Source organism: Labrus bergylta, chromosome 22 (assembly GCF_963930695.1).
Source record: "Labrus bergylta chromosome 22, fLabBer1.1, whole genome shotgun sequence".
Taxonomy (NCBI): Eukaryota; Metazoa; Chordata; class Actinopteri; order Labriformes; family Labridae; genus Labrus; species Labrus bergylta.
The window spans coordinates 14,948,479-14,967,877 of NC_089216.1; the positions used below are offsets into that span (position 1 = coordinate 14,948,479).

The following is a 19,399-nucleotide window of genomic DNA, read 5'->3' on the forward strand; positions in this document are numbered from 1 at the left end:
AGATCTCATGTCTCTCAACATTCCCTTTTTGTATTTGAATGTATTTCTGGTATGTATAAAAGTTTGACTATGGTCTTAAAGTTTCTGCACCACAGGTTTGCCCTCAGGTGTTTATCTGAGGCAATAAGAAGAGTTAAGAGTCTCTTGTCTGCTATGTTTGAAATGCATTCATGCACCATCGCCAGTCAGACCTTCTGCAGGCTCGTTGTTTCTGTGCAGGAATGTCAGATCCAGCGCCTTCCCTGGAAACACAGACACACTTTCAGACGAACAGGACACTCAAAATGCCAAACGGCGTGAGTCATAACGAGCGTTTTTCACCCTGATTCTGTCGTCGTGTTCACACCGTGGTTGTATGGACCGATGCAGGCTGAGTATTAACCAGAATTCCAGTTCATTGGATGCGGATCAAATTCCTGCTTCCCATGAGCTGTTGCCAAATAGAGATGAGTCACCCGCAGTGTTGGCTCGTAACTGAAAAATGAAAACAAGAAAAGCAGACGTTCAGAGGAGAGGGCGGGAAAACACTTGAGCATGCACATACGTGTGTGTGTGTGTGTGTGTGTGTGTGTGTGTGTGTGTGTGTGTGTGTGTGTGTGTGTGTGTGTGTGTGTGTGTGTGTGTGTGTGTGTGTGTGTGTGTGTGTGTGTGTGTGTGTGTGTGTGCAGGTGTGTGTGTGTGAAATTTTGTTTGTTTACGTGGATTTGAGAATAATCTGGATTTAACCAGAACTGAGCTTCCTGCAGTGATCCAAACTTTAGATTCATTAGATTAGAGTCATAAGTTTATTTTTGGTTTGTGGTAACAAATGATGATTTCCTGCAGGAGCAGATTGCATTGAACGTGTTGAATCTGACCTGCAGAAGTTACGGTCCAAACGAGTTTCTGACGCCTGCAGCTTGGACTACAGGATTTTTTAAAAACGATCAGGCACAAGAGAAGAATCTCTCTTTGTAGATTTATTTTGGGGCTTTTTATGCCTTTATTTGAAAGACTGGACAGTAGATAAAGTCAGAAATCAGAGGGAGACAGAGAGGGGGGGGGGGGGGGGGACGACGACGAAGACCAAGCAGCAACCTGCACTTTTACAGCGGTCCTTAGCGGTGCCCGCGGTGGCAGGTGTGCGTGACACACATTCAGCTCATCGAGCTCTTTGACTCCGAGCCATTCAGGTTGAGAGCGACAGAAAAAAACCAAAGCAATGTGCCAGAGAATGATGCATGCACTTTTAGAGACAGCCTCAGGTGGACACTCTGGGAACTGCAGTTTTTGACATTTCTTTGTCGGCTTCATTTCTGTCCTTGCTTTTTCTTTTAATAATCTGTAGTGACTTGAACATGAAATTCAGAGTGCTTAGACTACAGCAGCACACACACACACACACACACACACACACACACACACACACACACACACACACACACACACACACACACACACACACACACACACACACACACACACACAGTCTGCAGAGGAGCACAGTAGTCCGAAGGAGTCATATTTTTAGTCTGCTGTGTATTAAAATGACTGCTGGTCACTGAGAGCATCCTGGCGTGCACTTTGACAGAACAGATATAAATAGATGTGACAGATGGTGAAGAAGCACTCAAACAATCTGATTTCATTTAGTGTCAAACGTTAGCTCCCTGTTAGTGCCACTGCTGCTCCCATCAAAACCAGACGATAAAACACTTGATTCATCCAGTTTATGTGTAAAGGCAGCCCTCTAAGTGCAGCGACCCGCTGCCAACACAAACTCTGTCACAGCAGCAGCAGCAGAGGGTGTGGTGGCTCCAAACTGACAGCCGCACTCTAAATAAATACAACGTGAGCTCAGAGACTAAAAAAAGAGTTTAATGTGCCCAGAAACATTTCTAACATGCTTTATATCCACTGAAACACCACCGTGCTTTGGACTTGGTATATGTGTGAGCAGACTTTTCAGACAGACTCAGGTCGGTTGAGGACAGTTAAATTAGTTTCTTCCTTCAGGGAGAATTCATCAGTAAGAGGCCTCTTTATTGGAAGAGCAGCTTCCTGTTTGGGGAACATTCCTGCAGAGGACGGAGCAGATGGAGACCGTGTGATGTCCAGATATTTACAGCTGCTCACACTGAGTCTGATGGTATAAAATGTCCGTGTTACATCACGACTGTGAATCTGAACGAGCGGCCATTTACTGATAAACATCATCTCAGAGGAATCATGCTACAAAAGTTTCAGATGCAATCTACCCACAGTGGATAAGTGCAATCATGCTACAATGTCCCCAAAGGTCCACCAGCATAAACAAACAGCAGTGTGAGAAATGTTTCAATTCATAAACTCGTGCAAAAGTCCAAAACGAATGTTAAGAAGTGAAAATAAAAAAGGTGCTACAAAAAGGCAAAAACACATACTAATGTCTCTGCAGAAGAAACAAGCTTCAGCTCCAGTCGTCACATCAGAAGTTCTTTGGGCCGCTTAAGAAGAGGGACGCCTTGCATCCACCAGCTACCCATCGCTGTCAGCTTCTCGCTGTCAGCTGACTCTGCCCGCTGTCGGTGCTCTGACCTCAGGGCTGCTTGTGATCCTCTCTCACAGAGACCACCATCATGGAGCCATGACCACAGATATGACCACGATTGTTCATCTTTCATCTGAGAAGGCCTGGAATTGTTCCGTCCGTACCCGGCTTATAATATAATGAAATGTCACCTCCTGCAGTGAGACTTTGTGCATGCACAGCCTGCAGTGTTGATGCTGTAGCAGCTCCTCTCTGCAGTCACAGTCTGACTCTGCAGCTCGTCCTTGACATGTGACAAGGTTTTGGGGGGTGGGTGGGTGTGTGTGTGTGTGTGTGTGTGTGTTGGCAGTAACACAGTAAACAGTGTTTAGCTCTGTATTGTGTGTTTATCACAAACCTTCAACGGTCCGTAACGCCGGCGCCTCACATCTTCAGATCTTCTGTTGAGGACAAACTCATGTTGAACTTCTCGTAGCTTTGATATAAAGACGCATAGAGCACTCTGCTGCTTCGTCGCCGTTTCAGAAACTATTATCTGTGTATCTTAAAAACCTTGAGCTGAGTCAGTAAAACTAATAGTACTAATAAAGATACCTTGAGCCTTGAGCGTTGATCCTTGAGCCTTGAGCGTTGATCCTTGAACCTGGCACAGAGACGTTCGGAAACCAAGACGTCTCACTCCTTAGATCACAAGCTTAGAGAGAAAACTGAGATTTATTTAAAGCACATCTGAATGTTTTCTTGATGCACCCTGCATACAGAGAAAAGTGAGAGATTTTAATGATGTGATGAGCGGGTTAAGGCTTCAGTCTCTGCTACACTCACAGGCAACTGCACCATAAATCCAACACACGATTGTAAACATGATCAGCCTTCATGGACAAATGAAGCATCAAAACACCAACAAACACAAACGTGCACTCTCCTCCACCGCAGCAGCAGCTGGATTGAATTCTCTGCGGCTGCAGCTCATCGTGAGCCAAACACAGAGAAAACATGAGAACATGCTGCACTCTGCAGACAGTAATGTGTCCATCAATCTCTGTCAGGCTGCTGGAGCTGGAGAGAGAAACTTGTTTATTTGCTAACGATGTGGCTCTTTGATTCTCCTCTCTGACTGATGGAGTCTGCGGACTGAGAGCCAGCTCTGTGCATGTGTTTCTGCTTTTCTGCCCACGTTTCAGCCTCACAAAAGGAGAACTGGAATGTTTTAATTGTTTATCAGGAGGTAGTGTTTAGTGTGGAGGAGTCAGGACGCCTGTTAAAGTCTGCAGCGGCTCTGTGCTGACGTCTGCACAGACAGGAAGGAGGAGAGTTTAAGAGTAAGGCCTCACAGAGATCCTGGCTTAGCAGGTAGGTTTGTGTTTCCAACATGACTCTGTAGGATATCACTCTGCAGGATATCACTCTGCAGGATATCACTCTGCAGGATTTCACTCTGCAGGATATCACTCTGCAGGATTTCACTCTGCATGATTTCATTCTGTAGGATTTCTGTCCATCAAATGAAGACTCAGACATGTTTGGTGATGTGAGGAGTAGAGAGCACCATCATACCTGTGGAGTAAATATGAAGCTACAGGCAGCGGTTAGCGTAGGGTTGGACAACGAGAAGAAAACAAAATGCACATTACGTAACCTCGTTTAAATCTAACAAAAAAGAAAATTATAACAGACAGAGCCTTCTTTCTTTTTGCAACACAACATTTAGACATTCATCTTTCTGTCCTCATGTTGTCTGCTGGCTCATGAAGTCATTGCATGATGTAAAGTCGTGTAAAAGTGGTGAAAATGCTCGTGTGTTAATGCACAACACAACACGTGTTCCAGGACATTTGAAAAAACTTCAGTTTGTGTGTATTTTTGGGATATTAAGGTTTTAAAGATACTTCAAGAAATGAAACCACAAAATGAGTTAGTTCAGGCAGGCCACGGAGTCATGCTCTATCATACCAGAGTTCGCGTCAGCTGATCTCACGCAAGCCTCATCAGCTGATGGCCAGCTGATTTGCTCAAAGTGTCATATTGGCCACATAGTTCTTATGCCGCCTTATTTAAACTGCTCTAGCCTGCCTATTCTTTGCTGCTTCCTCTGCAAGCCACATTTGCGTCCCTTCCCCTCCCTGGCTCCTCGTTTTCTGCTGTTCTGACGTAATCAATGTCATGCTTGTCATCGATGCTCTGTTTGGTTATTGCTGCTTATATCTGCGTTATAGCTTTCCCTGAATGCAGGGAGAGCCATACCGCCAAATATAAATAACTGCGTCAAAGTATCCTTCTTGACAAAGTGGTCCTGACTGAACTACGGACGTTCCTAGCGACTGATTTAATTTAAATTCGGACGAGTCGGAAGTTCAGAAAACATCTTGTGCTGTCGTTGACGGGATGAGCCGTGTTATCTTTTCAGACCGAGCTGGATCACGGCGTCTGCAGGTAAAAAACGTCACATTGGTTGAGTGTGGCTAACATTAGCAGTGCTAACACCACCAGCCTTCAGTCCTCCTTGCAGGTTAACATCCACATGCCTGTGCTGAATGTGGTTACATGTCAGTTAACCTGCCCTGCTCTTATGAGACACCATTGGTCCACTGGACCATAGAGCAGGGAGAGCAGGTCCATTAACCAGAGCTACAGCCCCGTCTAGTGGTGGATGGCTGCTTTACAGCGTAGACACACAACATTTAAATTTAATCTATTGTGCTGGTCCTCATTTTAAAACTCATATAGTGTTATGATGCTGGATGCCCAAACTAAACATGGTCAAAGCTTCAGATCATGAGGTAAACATATGTTGGAGTAATCCCAGGGTGAGTCTGCAGAGGGCGCTGAACGACTTGCTCTGTAAATCACGCCATAGTTCCCCGATATGAAACTATGAAACAAAGAATTTCACCAGACGGCTTCAAGCCTCTACGTGAGCCACTGAAACCTCTTACATAGACTCTCTTCTCCCAGCCCTGGAGAGCAGCCCTCCCCTGGCAGCCCTGCAGCATTCTGCCCCCCCAGGAAGGCTTCCAGAGAGCTGGCCAATCAGAAGAGAGCGTAGTCCTCTCCTAGTGGGCACTAGGAGAGGGTGGGCGTTAAAGAGAGAGCAGCTGAAAGAGGCTGAAATGAGGGTTTTTACTGACTCCAGTATCAGATCAATAAGATCATTAAAGCTGCTCTAAAGGTTTCACAGACTGACAACATGAGAGGAGAACATGAGGACGATATGGGAGCTTTAACTGGCATCGTGGGCCTCGTAGATAAAGTGATTCTGGCGCGACTTGTGAGGGTGATGACATTCAGTCGTTTAGTCGTCTTATTGCACACATCCCTATGAGGGACTTTGGATTTCTGACATTAAGGTTTGCAGATTGAGTCCCTCGTACAAAGCATTCAGTGTGCAGAGACTACCATCCCATTCACGGGGTTAAAACAACAATTCTCTTCAGCCACAGCTCCGATCAGCTTTCCTTTCATTATATTTCTGTTGTTTTAGGTTGTTACTTTGACGTCATTGTGCAGAAATTCCTCCATAATCTTTCAGCAAATTGTATTAAGTGCGAGAAAAGTCGACTTCTGCACCTCCCCTTTGCTTTGGTAAATCCTAGTCCTTTCAGAGGGAAGGAGTTCCTACAAAATACCGCCGCACATCCCATCAGGAGGGGAAAGTGAAAGCACGAGTGAATGATGGAAAATCCTGCAGGAAAAAAAGTTTCTCTTCCAGCGTTTTCATCGATCACTCACGCTGCAAGGAAACCAAAGAGAGAATTTGAGAAGAAGCACGAACAAGCAGGTGAACATTTTGTACATTTTGAGAGTGTGTGTTTGTGTGTTTGTGTGTGTTTGTGTGTGTGTGTGTGTGTGTGTGTGTGTGTGTGTGTGGTTTCAGTGGAAATTCCCAACGAGCTGCTTCAACAGTCACTTCCTTCTTCCTGCTCTTTGGCCACCGGCCGACGTCTCTGTGCTGATTTGAATCTGAATCAAATCTGTAGAAGCATCAGACGGGAGAGAGAGACAGAAAGAGAGAGAGACTTAGAGAGAGAGACTTAGAGAGAGAGACTTAGAGAGAGAGAGAGAGAGAGAGAGAGAGAGAAAGAGGTGATCACTCTGATATTGAACATGTGATTAATCATGTGATTTAGGACTCGTCCTCTCAGGTTACTCCTACACTTTCCTGTGAAAAGGAGTCAACTGGTTGACAAACTTCTCTCAAATATTTCAGTTGAACTGATTCAAGTTAAGGTCAGGTAATGTGATAAGAGGAGGATGTACGCCTTTAAAAACAGGAGATCTAACCCGAGATGAGCCGAGAAAACCGGTTCGAAGTCGTGTTATCGTCGAGCTGACCTGCCTGAGTGGAGGAGGAATATTTTTCAACCTCTTCACTTCTGGATCGTCTCCAGACGTTTTGCAACACTGGAGCGTTGATGATGAAAGTTGAGTTCCAGTCAAAGTGTTACACAGAAGGAAAATGTCTTTAAAAGCTGCAGTGAATCATAATCGTCATCTGCCAGAACCTCCTGCAGGCCTCAGGGTGTTTTTACATCATTCAGCTGGCAGAGAGAGACACTGAGGGCAGAAAAACACAGCACACGTTTTCATTCATTATTATAGAGATAAACTGCAGATACCAGGGTTTAAATAGGGCGACCACATGTACCAATCTACAGACCTGTGACCTTGCAGTGGCCACAAAGGTTGGTCGGTAAAGGCTTCCATCTGAGCAGCTCCTTTGCTTCACTGAACCAGATCGTTACAGTTCTACTTCCTGTCTGTACCCACTGTTTGTGCTCGCTTGTTTTAAAACAGCTCCGTAAGTCGGCATTTCCACCGTGTGCGACTGAAAATGAACACTTGCATCCATCCATTATCTATACTGCTCTTCCCTTTCTGGGTCGAGTGAGGCTGGAGCCGATCCCAGCGGTCATTCGGAGAGTTTCACCTGTAGGAGACTTGGATGATGCAGCTGCGCGTCTTCGCTCATCTACCGATCAGGAAAAATGTCTGATAACAACGCGGAGGATGAACATTGTGAAGAGTTTAATGGCTGATAAAGACTTTGTTGACGAAGTTAAAGGAAACGTGATGAAGTTCAGTGTTTGGATGACTTTAAAGCTGTGCATGCCTCCTGTGCTGAAACATTGGATGAAGAAAATATAAAAGAAGATGATGACAAATGGTATCAGCCCAAATGTGCACAGATAATAACTTTCCTTTCAAAAGTGTCAAAATGGATTGCTGATGCAGAAACCCCCAGCACTGTTAGCTCAGCTGAAGCCTCATCTAGCTCTCTTAGGTTAGCTGCAGCTGTGGAGGCTGATGGTGTAGACCCGAGGGATCTTGAGATGTTTGATTGCTGACGTGTTATTAGCTCCGATGGGTGTTGGACTCTCTGTTAGCATGCCTTTGATTTCAGATGTGCAAAGATAATATTTGCACCTTTTCGTGTCGTTTCTGTGGGTAACTGATTTGTTTGGCTGGTAAAATATGACCTCACTTTTGTTTGCTTTCATTGCAGTTTTTTGCCGTTACCAAAATGAGTGTTTATGTTGCACGTTATTATGAACTTGTTCAGAAAAGACAAACACTAAGAATGGCATTATTTTTTATGAAGCACATTTCATTACAGGTGAGCTCAACGTGCTTTACATCGAGGTTAAAAACAACATGAAGAAGATACAGAAATCAAACCAATAAAGTCAGACACACCGCAAAGTTAGCAGGAAGTTTGTTCAAGAGAGAAGGACAACAGTAACTAAAGGCCCCGCCCTCCTGACTATGATATAAGTCTAGGTACGACTAACCTGAGGGGTCCAGGTCCAGGTCGTGTCATAGTCAGAAATATACTTCAAACTTTATGGACTGATAAAGGATTTTAAAAGGGATTCTGTACGGGGAGCCAGTGGAGTGTGTGTGTTCAGATGTTCCTGTACGGGTCAGGACTCTGGCTGCTGGACTCTGAATGAGTTGAAGTGGTCCTACAGACTGTTTTGGATGATCCTGCACAGAGAGCCTCACAGTAAACTAACCTTTAAATGAATGCATGGACTCATCTCTGGGTGTCAGTTTGGGGATATGAAGGATCAGTTATCAGAAGTAGGGAGGCCTTGGACAAAGGATGCACAACCTGGGACGAGGCATTTTGCAACTTTTCAAAGATATTACTGAAAATGATGTTTACATCACATTTTGTATTTACACTAAAACAAAGATTAAAATACAGAAATGTTGTGTTTCTAACATCTGGAGAACGAGAGAGATTATTAGCATCAGCACTTCATTTACCAGTGTTGTTCTAGTCCGCAGGTCACACCTCCACATTCACACACTGATGGTAGAGGCTGCTGTGTAAAGAGTTCATCAGTATTAACTCATCCATTCATACACATTCATACACCATAGACGAAGCAGTGGGAGCAACTTGGGGTTAAGTGTCTTGCCAAAGGACATATCGGACATGTGGCTGCAGGAGCTGGGGATCGAACCCCCGACCTTCCAGTTGAGAGACAACCGACTCTACCAGGCCTGGTGGCTTCTCTTTGCAGCAGAGAGAAATTGAGTTTTAAGATTTGTCTGAATATTAGAGCTCGAACTTTATTTATCGGATTTGTTTCCGATGGAAAAAGACGAGTAAACAAGGAGAGTAAACAAAGCCCGTCCAGAGGATGAAAACTGTTGGAGGATATTTAAGCACGTCAATCACTGAGACTTTATCGTGTCAGGTGGTGATTTGAGAGTCTGGGAGTCTTTATAGGATTTGGGCAGAGAGGACCTCTTACCTACTTATTACAGCGCAGGCGAAACATTTCCTCAAAACTTCACAGTCAATTTAAACTCCAGCTTTGTTGGACTGCAGAGAAAAAAATAACATGTAAAACGGCCGAGAGAGAACGAAGGAATCACAAAAAACAGCTGAGAGGTGGAAGAGGAGAGCAGGAAAATGTCCTGCTGGCGCTGGCTGTGCACGCACACACACACACAAACACACAGACACAAACACACAGACACAAACACACAGACACACACACACACACACAGTAACACACACACACACACACACAAACACACAGACACAAACACACAGACACACACACACAAACACACAGACACACACACACACACACAGTAACACACACACACACACACACACACACAGTAACACACACACACACAAACACACAGTAACACACACACACACACACACACACAGTAACACACACACACACACAGTAACACACACACACACACACAAACACACACACACAAACACACAGACACAAACACACAGACACACACACACACACACACACACACACAAACACACAGTAACACACACACACACAGACAGTAACACACACACACACACACACACAGTAACACACACACACACACACACACACACACAGAGACAGTAACACACACACACTCCATCTGGAACAGAACCAGCTCCGCCTACACGTGAAGAACTGTCTCTGCTCACAGTCGAGTCTTCAGGGGTCTTTGGGGGTCTGGACTCATTTCAGTACAATGCTCCACACACGTGTTAACACACATGAACTCTCTCTATACTTGTGAGGACACTCAAACCTTAACTTGTCATTTCTGAATTCTTAACCCTCGTCTGTTCCTCTCTCTGTGTAGATGACGCGTCTGCAGACAGCAGCGCAGAGTTTCCCGACCGAGCGTCCATGATGGAGGTCCGTCTGCAGGCTCAGGAGGACGAGATCACACTGCTCAAGTCCTCATTGGCTGACGCCCTGCGGCGGATCCGCCTTCATGATCAGCTGCTGCCAATACTGAAACAGCAGCTCATCGCAGGTGAGTTACATGTTCAAATGACCCCCTTCCTCTCAAAAAATCGATCAAAAAAAAAAAAAGATACAGTAAAAAGTTATGGAGCAGTGTGGATCAAACAGCGGCCGTTGTCAACAGACTGTTGTCATAGAGATAGGAAGTTGTGCATCTCTTTTCTTCTCAGCACACAGATTCTTCATGCAAGCACTCCGAGTGCACAGCCAGAACTTTTCTGCCCGTAAACAACACGATGTGGACACAGGCTCTTTGTGTGAAAATAAACGTAAAGGTTACTAAACACTCAATTTGTAATAAACTAAACTCCTCTCCTCACCTGCAGTGAACCCGGCTGCTGCTCGAGTCCTGAACCAGGTGTGCGGCTCTGATGGATGTAACAACAGGAAGCTGTCGTCCAGCTCAGCAGGTGATGGGATCAGACTCTCTGCTAACAGGTACTCACCTGCACACTGTTGTCTGCCTGTACTGTACACTGCTTTGTTTAGATCACTGACTGTATAAAAACATGGACGACGGGTCTCTACCTCCACATGTTGTACACAAGTGAAGCCAAAATTCCCCTCGAGATCGGAACTGACAGATTCAGATTTGGATACCAAGTCTGTGCAGCTGCAGTTTTGAGGTCCCGCCACCTTCCCCAAACCAAAACACGTGTAATCTTCTGCTTAAAGGTCAAAGGTCGCTCAGGTGGTTTCAGTTGCAGAACTGATTCTTGTGTCAGTTTGAAGCAGACACTCACAGTTATGGAAAGTCCTCTCACCGCTCCTCCTCTACTCTGATATTCCGGTGCGCACAGCAACGAAGGATTCGTCAACAGAGCTGTCAATCGTTTTTTTTTTTCAAGCATCAAATACATAATTAAAATTTAACTTCTCAGAAAAACAGACATAAGAACGAACTATAATGATAGAAGCCATGTTTTAGAGATTTTTATTTGACGTGTATTTTGATATTGAAGTTTGACCCTTGTTCCAATAACTAAACATGGAGGAGGCGGAGCTTATGACCTATACTGCAGCCAGTCAGCAGGGGGATCTAAATATTTTGGCTTCACTTAGGGAGGTGTCATGTTGTCCAACTTTATATGCAGCCGTCTGTTTGTTTCCATATGATGTTTTATTTGGACTTGACGTCTCTCTAGTCACGTGTCAGACTTGGTGAGCCCCCCGAACGGACACATCGGAGGCCCCAAGTCACTGAAACAAAGTATGGCCACTCAGGATAGATCCACACAGACTGACCCCGCCCCCTTGGCTCAGGAACGCGCCCCTCTGTCTAGGCGTCTTCAGAGCCTTAACCTGGAGGACGCCCTCATTCCTGGAGAGCCGGTACAAGAGGGGACGCGGGCGAAGCTGCACCGTGTGGCAGGCCTGGAGGAGGAGGATGAGGAGCAGGAGGAAGACGAGGAGGGGGGAGGGGAGTTGAGCTGGACGTCGTCGGTGGAGGAGCCAATCCAGCCCACGACGATCAGAGGTCTGCAGAGGGAGGAGTTTCATGACGGGAGCTGCTCCCCCGATGACCCGGGCGGCTCCTCCCCCTCCGTCAGAACCCCTGAGCAGAACCTAACCCCCCGACCTGGACCCCTGTGCCCCATCCAGGAGGGGGAGAAGAAACCGCTGTGTGTGATCAAACCGTCGTCCTTCTTTCCACCGCCAAACTTTAATCATCCTCTCTCTCTCTCTCTGTCAGTGATTGCACGGCTGATTAAGATCAAATTTACTGATTTCATTTGTGTGACTGCAAAACCCAGGTGAGACACAAACCTGCAAATCTGCTCAGGTAAAAGACAGACTCAGAGGTCGTGGGAGGCAAATTCAGCAAATTCAGCAAAAAAAAAAAAATTCTGATAAAAGAGCTTTCACACCTTCAGAACCCTTTAAGTGTTGGTGGTGAGCGTCATGTGTGAACACAAACAGCTGAATGTTTCTCTCTTCACCCAGAGTTTCTCCTCCAGCCTCCTCGTATTTATTCTGCAGAAAGTCAGAGTGAGCTGATGTGAGAACGCAGCAGGATATAATCAGGAGAATTCACCTGGAGCGAGTGGGAGGGGGTGGTGACGTTTATTCCCTGTGATCTCTGCACGACCATAGACTGTCTGCACGCCACCTCTACCATCTCCGTGCTCTAATGAACCTGCTGCTGCATGTTTCCTGTTCTCCAGTATGTTCTTCTCCACTCTTTAGTTCACATTGAGATTCTGTTCAACTACACATAGCATTGATAGAAAGACACATATTCTCATTATAGTGTCGTACAGTCACGTCTTACCTCAGGAGGATTATAGGAGCAGTCCTCCTGAAATTATCCCGTAGTGTCTCAAAGTTTTTACTTCAGTGTCTCTTAAATTAAATTCTTTATATTTTATCTCAAATACAAATCAACTGTCCTGATCATTTAATACTCAAAATATTGAGTTTCCCATTAGTGTCAGATATTGGTCATTGTATTTTCACATTAGCAGAGACAGGCCTCTGTCTATTAAATGATTATTAAAGAAGGAAACCAGAGGATGCCGATCTGTCGTCGTATTTGCTCCGTCCTCTCTCTCCCCTCTGTGTGTTTGAGCAGTGGGCGAGGGAACATAAAGCCTTTTTGTTGAACATAATGGAGGCACTCGTGCACACTGAGTGACACATCCAAGATTAACACACACACACACACACACACACACACACACACAGGTTAGAGCCCAGTGGAAAAAGTGATGTACGGGAAATTAAATGCAGCATAACTCTAGAAAAAACTACGAGCGCGGTTAGTGTTACAGCGTGTTTACACTCGGGCTGAACGAGAAAAGGTCAAAGAGAAACAGTTCGAAATGTCTAAACTGCTCACATCAGAGTTAATCTGCATCAGAAGAACCTGCGGTGTGTCAAAACTGCACAGCAGACTCGCAGGATTAACGTTTTCGGTTCTTAAAGTCTTTGCAGATGTTTGCAGAGTCGACTGGGATTTGCAGAAACACACAAAGCGTCTTTAACAGACAGTTTTTCCAAAGAACTTCTGCACTAATGGTCCTTCTCTTCAAACAAACAAAGGTTCTGCTGCATGCTGGGATCTGTTCCTTGCTGTGAAATCAAAGAAGCGAAGCTCTGCTGCTTTTGTTTACTCGTGTGTGCGCTCGTGCATGCAGCGCTTCTTTTGTTTCACTTCCTTGTTGTGGCTTGTAAAGAAGTTTGTTCTGTTTTTTTTTTTTGTTGGTGATGGGGAACTTGTGCTGCTTTGCTCTGACACGCCCCTCCATGGAAAGTGGAGGTACTGGGATGGTTTCATCTCCATGCTCCACATTCGACACTTTATTTAAAGATGAGTGCAGAGATATCCGGGGGGGGGGATGGGGGAGGTTTTGATGCCAGTTCAGTTTCACTTCCCTGATCTGCAGCCAGTGACGTCGTGGACAAAGTCCAAAGCTTTTTTATAGCCTTGTTACACTTTCTGTGGTAGAACGGCGACTCGCCAGGAAATGGGGTGTGTCGCAAGAAAAAGTGAAACAATACGAGTTAGATTAAAATTTAAAACATGTTTTTTTTTGTTTATTTATCCTCCTTGGTTCACTTTAAGACCCTCAGCATGAACACCAAACCTCTCCTGTGTGAATCGGCCGTTCAGGATTCGGCTTTTATCTGATTCATTTAAACTTTGGTCCAAATTTTACTGAGGCTATTTATTAAATCTAAAGAGTCTCTAAACTAGGACATCATTACTGATTTATTTATTTGAGTGTTCATGTGTTAGGATCCCCATTAGCTGTATTCTTGAGCTCAGCGATTCTCCCCGGGGAATCTGAGATGTGTCGGGCCGTGAATCCAGCAGATGGCTCCTGTAAATCTGGACAAAGATGGACGCATTCCTTGGCTGCATGAAGGAGCGTACAGATGTGACAGATGTGTCTGACCTGCTGGGACTCATTCGGTCATCTTTTGTCAAACTCAGACTTTATGAAGTCAAATCGATTTTATTCATAGAGCAGAACCGACAGGAGTCGAAGAAACAAACACATTCGACTGAGGAAAGCCTTAAAAATCAATAGTAGTACCTTAGACTCAATCCTCGACTCGACCGGGAGCCGGCAGTGCAAAGATGGAAGTAGAGGAGAGATGCTTTCTCTCTTCCTGGTTCCAGTCAACATAGCTGCAGAGTTTTGTAACATCTGCGAGCGCGTCAGGGACGACAGAGTATACCATCTATGTTTCACTCTCCACTTCTAAACCTCCTCTGATTCACACCATTGATTGATTGACAATATTCAGTTATGCTGCCACAGATTGGACTCAAACCCGCTCGATCCGATCATTCATTGAAGTAAGAGAGATTGTCTTGTTTTAAATCTCGTGGTTTCTAACAGCTCTGAAATATTGAACATTTTGACAACCTCGGTCTTTGTAGAGTCAGAGTTGATGTAAAGCAGAGACGATTGATGAAACCCTCTAGTGAAACAGATTTCTGTTGATGCATGTTTCCGTGTGTTCATGCATGCCCTCACTCCGGTTGTCTGTGGATGTTTTCAAAATAGAAGACTAACAGCATCCCTCCGTGTGTGATTCACAGTGAGTGTGAGTGTGTGTGTGTGTGTGTGTGTGTGTGTGTGTGTGTGTGTGTGTGTGTGTGTGTGTGTGTGTGTGTGTGTGTGTGTGTGTGTGTGCGTGCATTGCTGTGTGTCTGACTCCTGTTGTCGGGTTGTTTCAGGGTTCGGAGGAACAGCGAGAAGCTCGGGAACCCCGAGAAAACAAGGAAGCGTCTGGACAAGAAGGCGGCGTCCTCAGCTAACCTCCTCACCCGCTCGCCCAGCCTGGAGAGGTGAGTCACACACACACACACACACACACACACACACACACACACACACACACACACACACACACACACACACACACACACACACACACACACACACACACACTTTTTGAATGATTCTGCAGCGATGGACAGATTCATAAAAGTGTTTTTTTATTTTTTTATGTCCACAGTCGAGCCAAAGAGCTGATCGCTGGTTCAGGTGAGTTATCCTTCAAAATAAACTTTATTAAACTATTAACTTAATGAGCAGAGCTGGCTAAACACTGAAGCTTCAGTTTCCACCACATGGCAACCTGCGTGAGTTTCAGTTTATTCATCTCACTCTAAATAGTGCAAACAAAAGCAGACTGACCAGGACAGATGAAAAAACATGCCGCACATGTTGCGTACACATTTCTTTGCAGGTTTTCGCAGGTGTTTCTGCACTTGTCAGCATCGTGTTCTGGTTTCAGAGACCTGGTCGGGTCTTTGTTCTGTCCTGTTATTCATTAATCGGAGGTTTTCTTTATGTGAGGAGGACAAAGCCTCTCCTGAAGAGCCTCATGTGTGAGTCATGCAAACAAAGAGCTGAGTCAGCAGGTTTAACCTCCTTTACATCCTGAATAAAGCCGCTTCTTCCGACCGGAGTAAACATTGTTTCTGTGCAGTTTTCCTCTGTGTGTTTTCTGCAGGTCAGAGTCTGTACACACACATTTTAAAACAGGATGATCTGTGTGTTAGCCTAAAAAGCCGCTACCTCTGAGTGACAGGTGGCCTTTTACGTGGAGTGCATTACTAGTTACTGTTACGAGTAATAAAACAAGAATAGACACACTACAAGTTTCCTCTATCATGCTCATGTTTGTAATAATCCGAGTCTTTCCCACATCGCTCTGACTTTACTGTAGGAAAGAAGCGGCCTGCTCGTCTATTCTCGTGCTTGTTCCGTTCTCAGCGCTTCACACATGGAGTCATTTGTGTAAAACCGAGAGCATTTCCCAACAAACCACAGCGTGGTTAGAGTAGCTTTTATGAGTGCTGGCTTCAGTCTGGTTCTGGTTAGCTCTGTTTTTAGGCCTCATTCCTGCAGAAGTCTGTGACAAAGAGAAAAAGATGCTCTGTTTGTGAAAGTCAAGAAGAAGATTATTCCACTCTGAGCATGTGCAGAACTTTGACTCTGCAGTAACTGTGTTGGAAAGCTTTGTAGAACGACTGCAGCAGGTAAAGGAGGTATTTCTTAATCGTTTTAATATCAATCTAAAATAAAAACAAAAACTGCTAAAACCTTGATTTATTCTGGAGCTGAACATTTAGACATCCCTCTCACACACATGGGCCTGAACACACACACATGCACTAACAGGACCTGTGGACATGCACTAATGGAGACATATCAGATGAGGCTGAGCTGTTGGGGGATCAGTGCTTGCTCAGTGTCACCTCGGCAGTACTTGGAAACTGACCTGGCATCTCTCCAACTTTAACACTTGTCCGCATTAGGACTTTCACCAGTGACTCTGAGGTTCCCAACCCGAGTCCTTACAGAGTGAGCTACTGCCACCCGATTCTGCATTTTTTGCACACAGAGATACCTGGATCTTCATCCCCCTGTATAGATGAGAAATGTGATTATCCTGCTTTATGAATACTGCATCTTATTTGTGCAGGCGTCTGTGATGTTTATGTTTTACAACCCAAACCGTCAGCATTTAGAAATCTGAGAAAAATAAGACCATTATGGAATATTGCAGGCTCATCTCTCCCCACCTAATTTCAAGCAACAGGAAAGAAACAGCAGCTGTTAGAAACCGAGGTGAGGTATATACATGCCAGAGCATCACGTCTTCTGTCAGAGTTCTCCAGGTAGGAAAATCAGGTTTCTCAAATTCAATTAAACCTCTTCACACATAGGTCACATATTCTCCTCCTCTTCAACCAGTTTAAATAAGTCTCAGAGCTCCCCAAAACATGTCTGTGAAGTTTCTTGTTCTAAATCCACTCTGATCCTGTATTTGATCATGTCTATAAACCCCTCTATTTCAGCCCTGCTCAGAACAGGCTGTTTCTGTGTCTGTAGCTTTAAATATGTAAATGAGCTGTGTCTGACCACGCCCCCTCTCTGGAAGGGCTCGGGTGTCTCGGGCTTTCTCGCTCCATGTCCTATTATTTACGGTGAGAAGGCAGACTCAGAGGGCAGAACAAACACCTAGCTGTGGGAGTGTCAGCCACCTTTGTGATGTCATGAAGGGAAAATCTCCAAACGGCCTGTTTCAGCACACATTTTCTGAAAAGTGGAGCAGGCAGAAGACTGAGAGGATGGACTTTTCTCATCATTGGAGGGTTTGTAGACGGACTAGAGACACTTATTAGTGTATATATGGATAAGTAGATTTTACAGAATATGTGGCCTCCTCTCTTAAGACTCACCATCACTTCTTAATCTGAAGTCAAACCCTCCAGAGACAGTCTGTTTCTCTCTCCCTGGAGTCACGTGCACTGCGGTGAGCCTAGTGGCCGCTCTCCTGACGGGATGATGGATGAACGCTCTGCAGAGGAGGCAGCCAGAAAAACATTTTTGCTGCTCTCTGTCATTTTCACTCTCATCCTGTCCTCACAGTTTGTGTTTGGGTGAGTTATAGTTGTTCCAAAGATGAGTCTTAAACTTTTATACTCCTGACAAAAACATACGGCTCTCGACTTTCTCGCATCATCATCGACTTCAGAGTGTCCAGTTTTAGGCTGTGTTTAATCCAGGCTAAATTTAGATGCTCGTCCCAGAGTGGATCTTAAATTACAGGATTCTGTAGCTTCATCTGTACTTATTACAATCATAACGTAACGTACAGAAAGCTGAGGCAACAGAACTACCCACTGCAGCGTGTGAGGTCAGAGCCATCGCCATCTGGAAGAGAAAATAGATAGAAACTAGACCTGTTCCTCTCTGTGATAGGGGAATAAAGCTCTGAGTGTGCAGGAGCTGCTGCTTAATGTGACGTTCCTTGTGTTTTGTGGACACAACAAACACCATCCCCCCACCCTCTGCATGAAATCAACTGAACTATTCAAAGAAATCTACCAGAGCACGGGAAATGAGATGAAGTCCTTCAGCTGCTCACTGGACAACGTGCACCAGGAGACCAAAAGAGAAGGTAGAAGCACAACATCAGACTGAATATCAGAAAGTGCCACGTTGACCTTAAAACCCGGGAGACCAAAGTAGCCAACAGGACATTCTGGAGAAAGCTTGTCTGTGAAGGTGCTGCACTATATGAAAAGGACCTTCACCGCACTGCAGAAGACAAAGCGCAGACCAAGAAAGGCGACATCGACCACCAAAGAAAGCTCAAACTAAACCTAAATAGCCCCACCCACACTGCATCTAAATGTGTGGCTCAAGGATCTGCCTTTTTGCCCACTTGAAAACCCACAAGGACCAATAATGACGACGATCATTTGATTGGTTCGTCATTGTGCACACAGTGAAGCTGCTTCTTACTCTTCTCCACTCATCATTGATACAAAGTGAAAGACTGTCATCATGGCGTCAGACTTTGCTTTGATTCATTCCTCTCCCAGACTGCGGCCTTCAGGGCTGGGTCAGAATGAATACAAGATAGAGTCAGGACCGAGACACCTGGAGGGAACTCAGACCCGCTGCTCCTTTGAGGCGACTCAGGGACCTGATTGGGACGCGTCCTGGTCGGCTCATTTTGCAGCTTTTCCTGGCGAGTTGTAGAACCCACGTGATGGATTATATGTCTTCTGCAGCCTGTGAACGCCTTGACATCCCGCAGGAGGAGCTGGAAAACACTGGGGGGGGAAAATGACGTCTGGAATACTGTAATCAGACCCCGACAAAGAAGAAGAAGAGGGAGACGAGGGATGGATGGAAACTGCAGCGGACACAGTCCAACTATCTCTCTTTAACAGTCCTTTTTCTTTTCTTAGGGATTTTTCTGGATGAATTTGTTTTGACTTGTCCTCAGATATTTTAAAAACAGGATCGTGGGGCTGTTGTGGCGCAGTGGTTAGTGTGCACGTCTCATGTATGGAAGCTGTAGTCTTCCAAGCAGGCGGCCCAGGTTCAAATCCGACCTGTGGCTCCTTTCCTGCATGTCGTTTCCCACTCTCTCTCTCTCTCGCCCCCATTTCTGACTCTATCCACTGTCCTATCTCTCCAATAAAGGCCCAAAAATGTATCTTAAAAAAAAACAAAAGAAACAGGGTCGTTCGTCTCATAAGATCATCAGCTCAGTGTTCTTATCGTCTCACAACAGATCGAAACAGGAAACAGCTTCTGATTTATGTCCTCTCTTC

At 45.2% G+C, this 19,399-nt stretch overlaps 1 protein-coding gene and 1 long non-coding RNA gene across 4 annotated transcripts in view; one reads left to right on the forward strand and one right to left on the reverse strand.

Moving 5' to 3' along the window:
* The window catches only part of eml3 (EMAP like 3), a 40,170-nt gene that overhangs the window by 5,627 nt on the left and 15,144 nt on the right, over nucleotides 1–19,399 (forward strand). The window contains exons 2-6 of one of the 2 annotated variants that reach the window (XM_020649257.3): nucleotides 10,136–10,312; nucleotides 10,629–10,740; nucleotides 11,448–11,924; nucleotides 14,993–15,103; nucleotides 15,274–15,302. In XM_020649257.3, coding sequence (XP_020504913.1) covers nucleotides 10,136–10,312; nucleotides 10,629–10,740; nucleotides 11,448–11,924; nucleotides 14,993–15,103; nucleotides 15,274–15,302 — 906 coding nt within the window. The remainder of the gene's footprint in view (nucleotides 1–10,135; nucleotides 10,313–10,628; nucleotides 10,741–11,447; nucleotides 11,925–14,992; nucleotides 15,104–15,273; nucleotides 15,303–19,399) is intronic. The other variant, XM_020649258.3, reaches the window with a different exon arrangement.
* Nucleotides 133–3,024, reverse strand: LOC114921061 (uncharacterized). 2 transcript variants are annotated; one of them, XR_010664980.1, is made up of 3 exons: nucleotides 2,907–3,024; nucleotides 322–474; nucleotides 133–242 (listed from the first exon to the last, which is right to left on the reverse strand). It is a non-coding gene; the product is annotated as an uncharacterized lncRNA (long non-coding RNA). The 2 variants fall into 2 exon arrangements; XR_010664981.1 differs by lacking the exon at nucleotides 2,907–3,024 and adding an exon at nucleotides 2,403–2,580.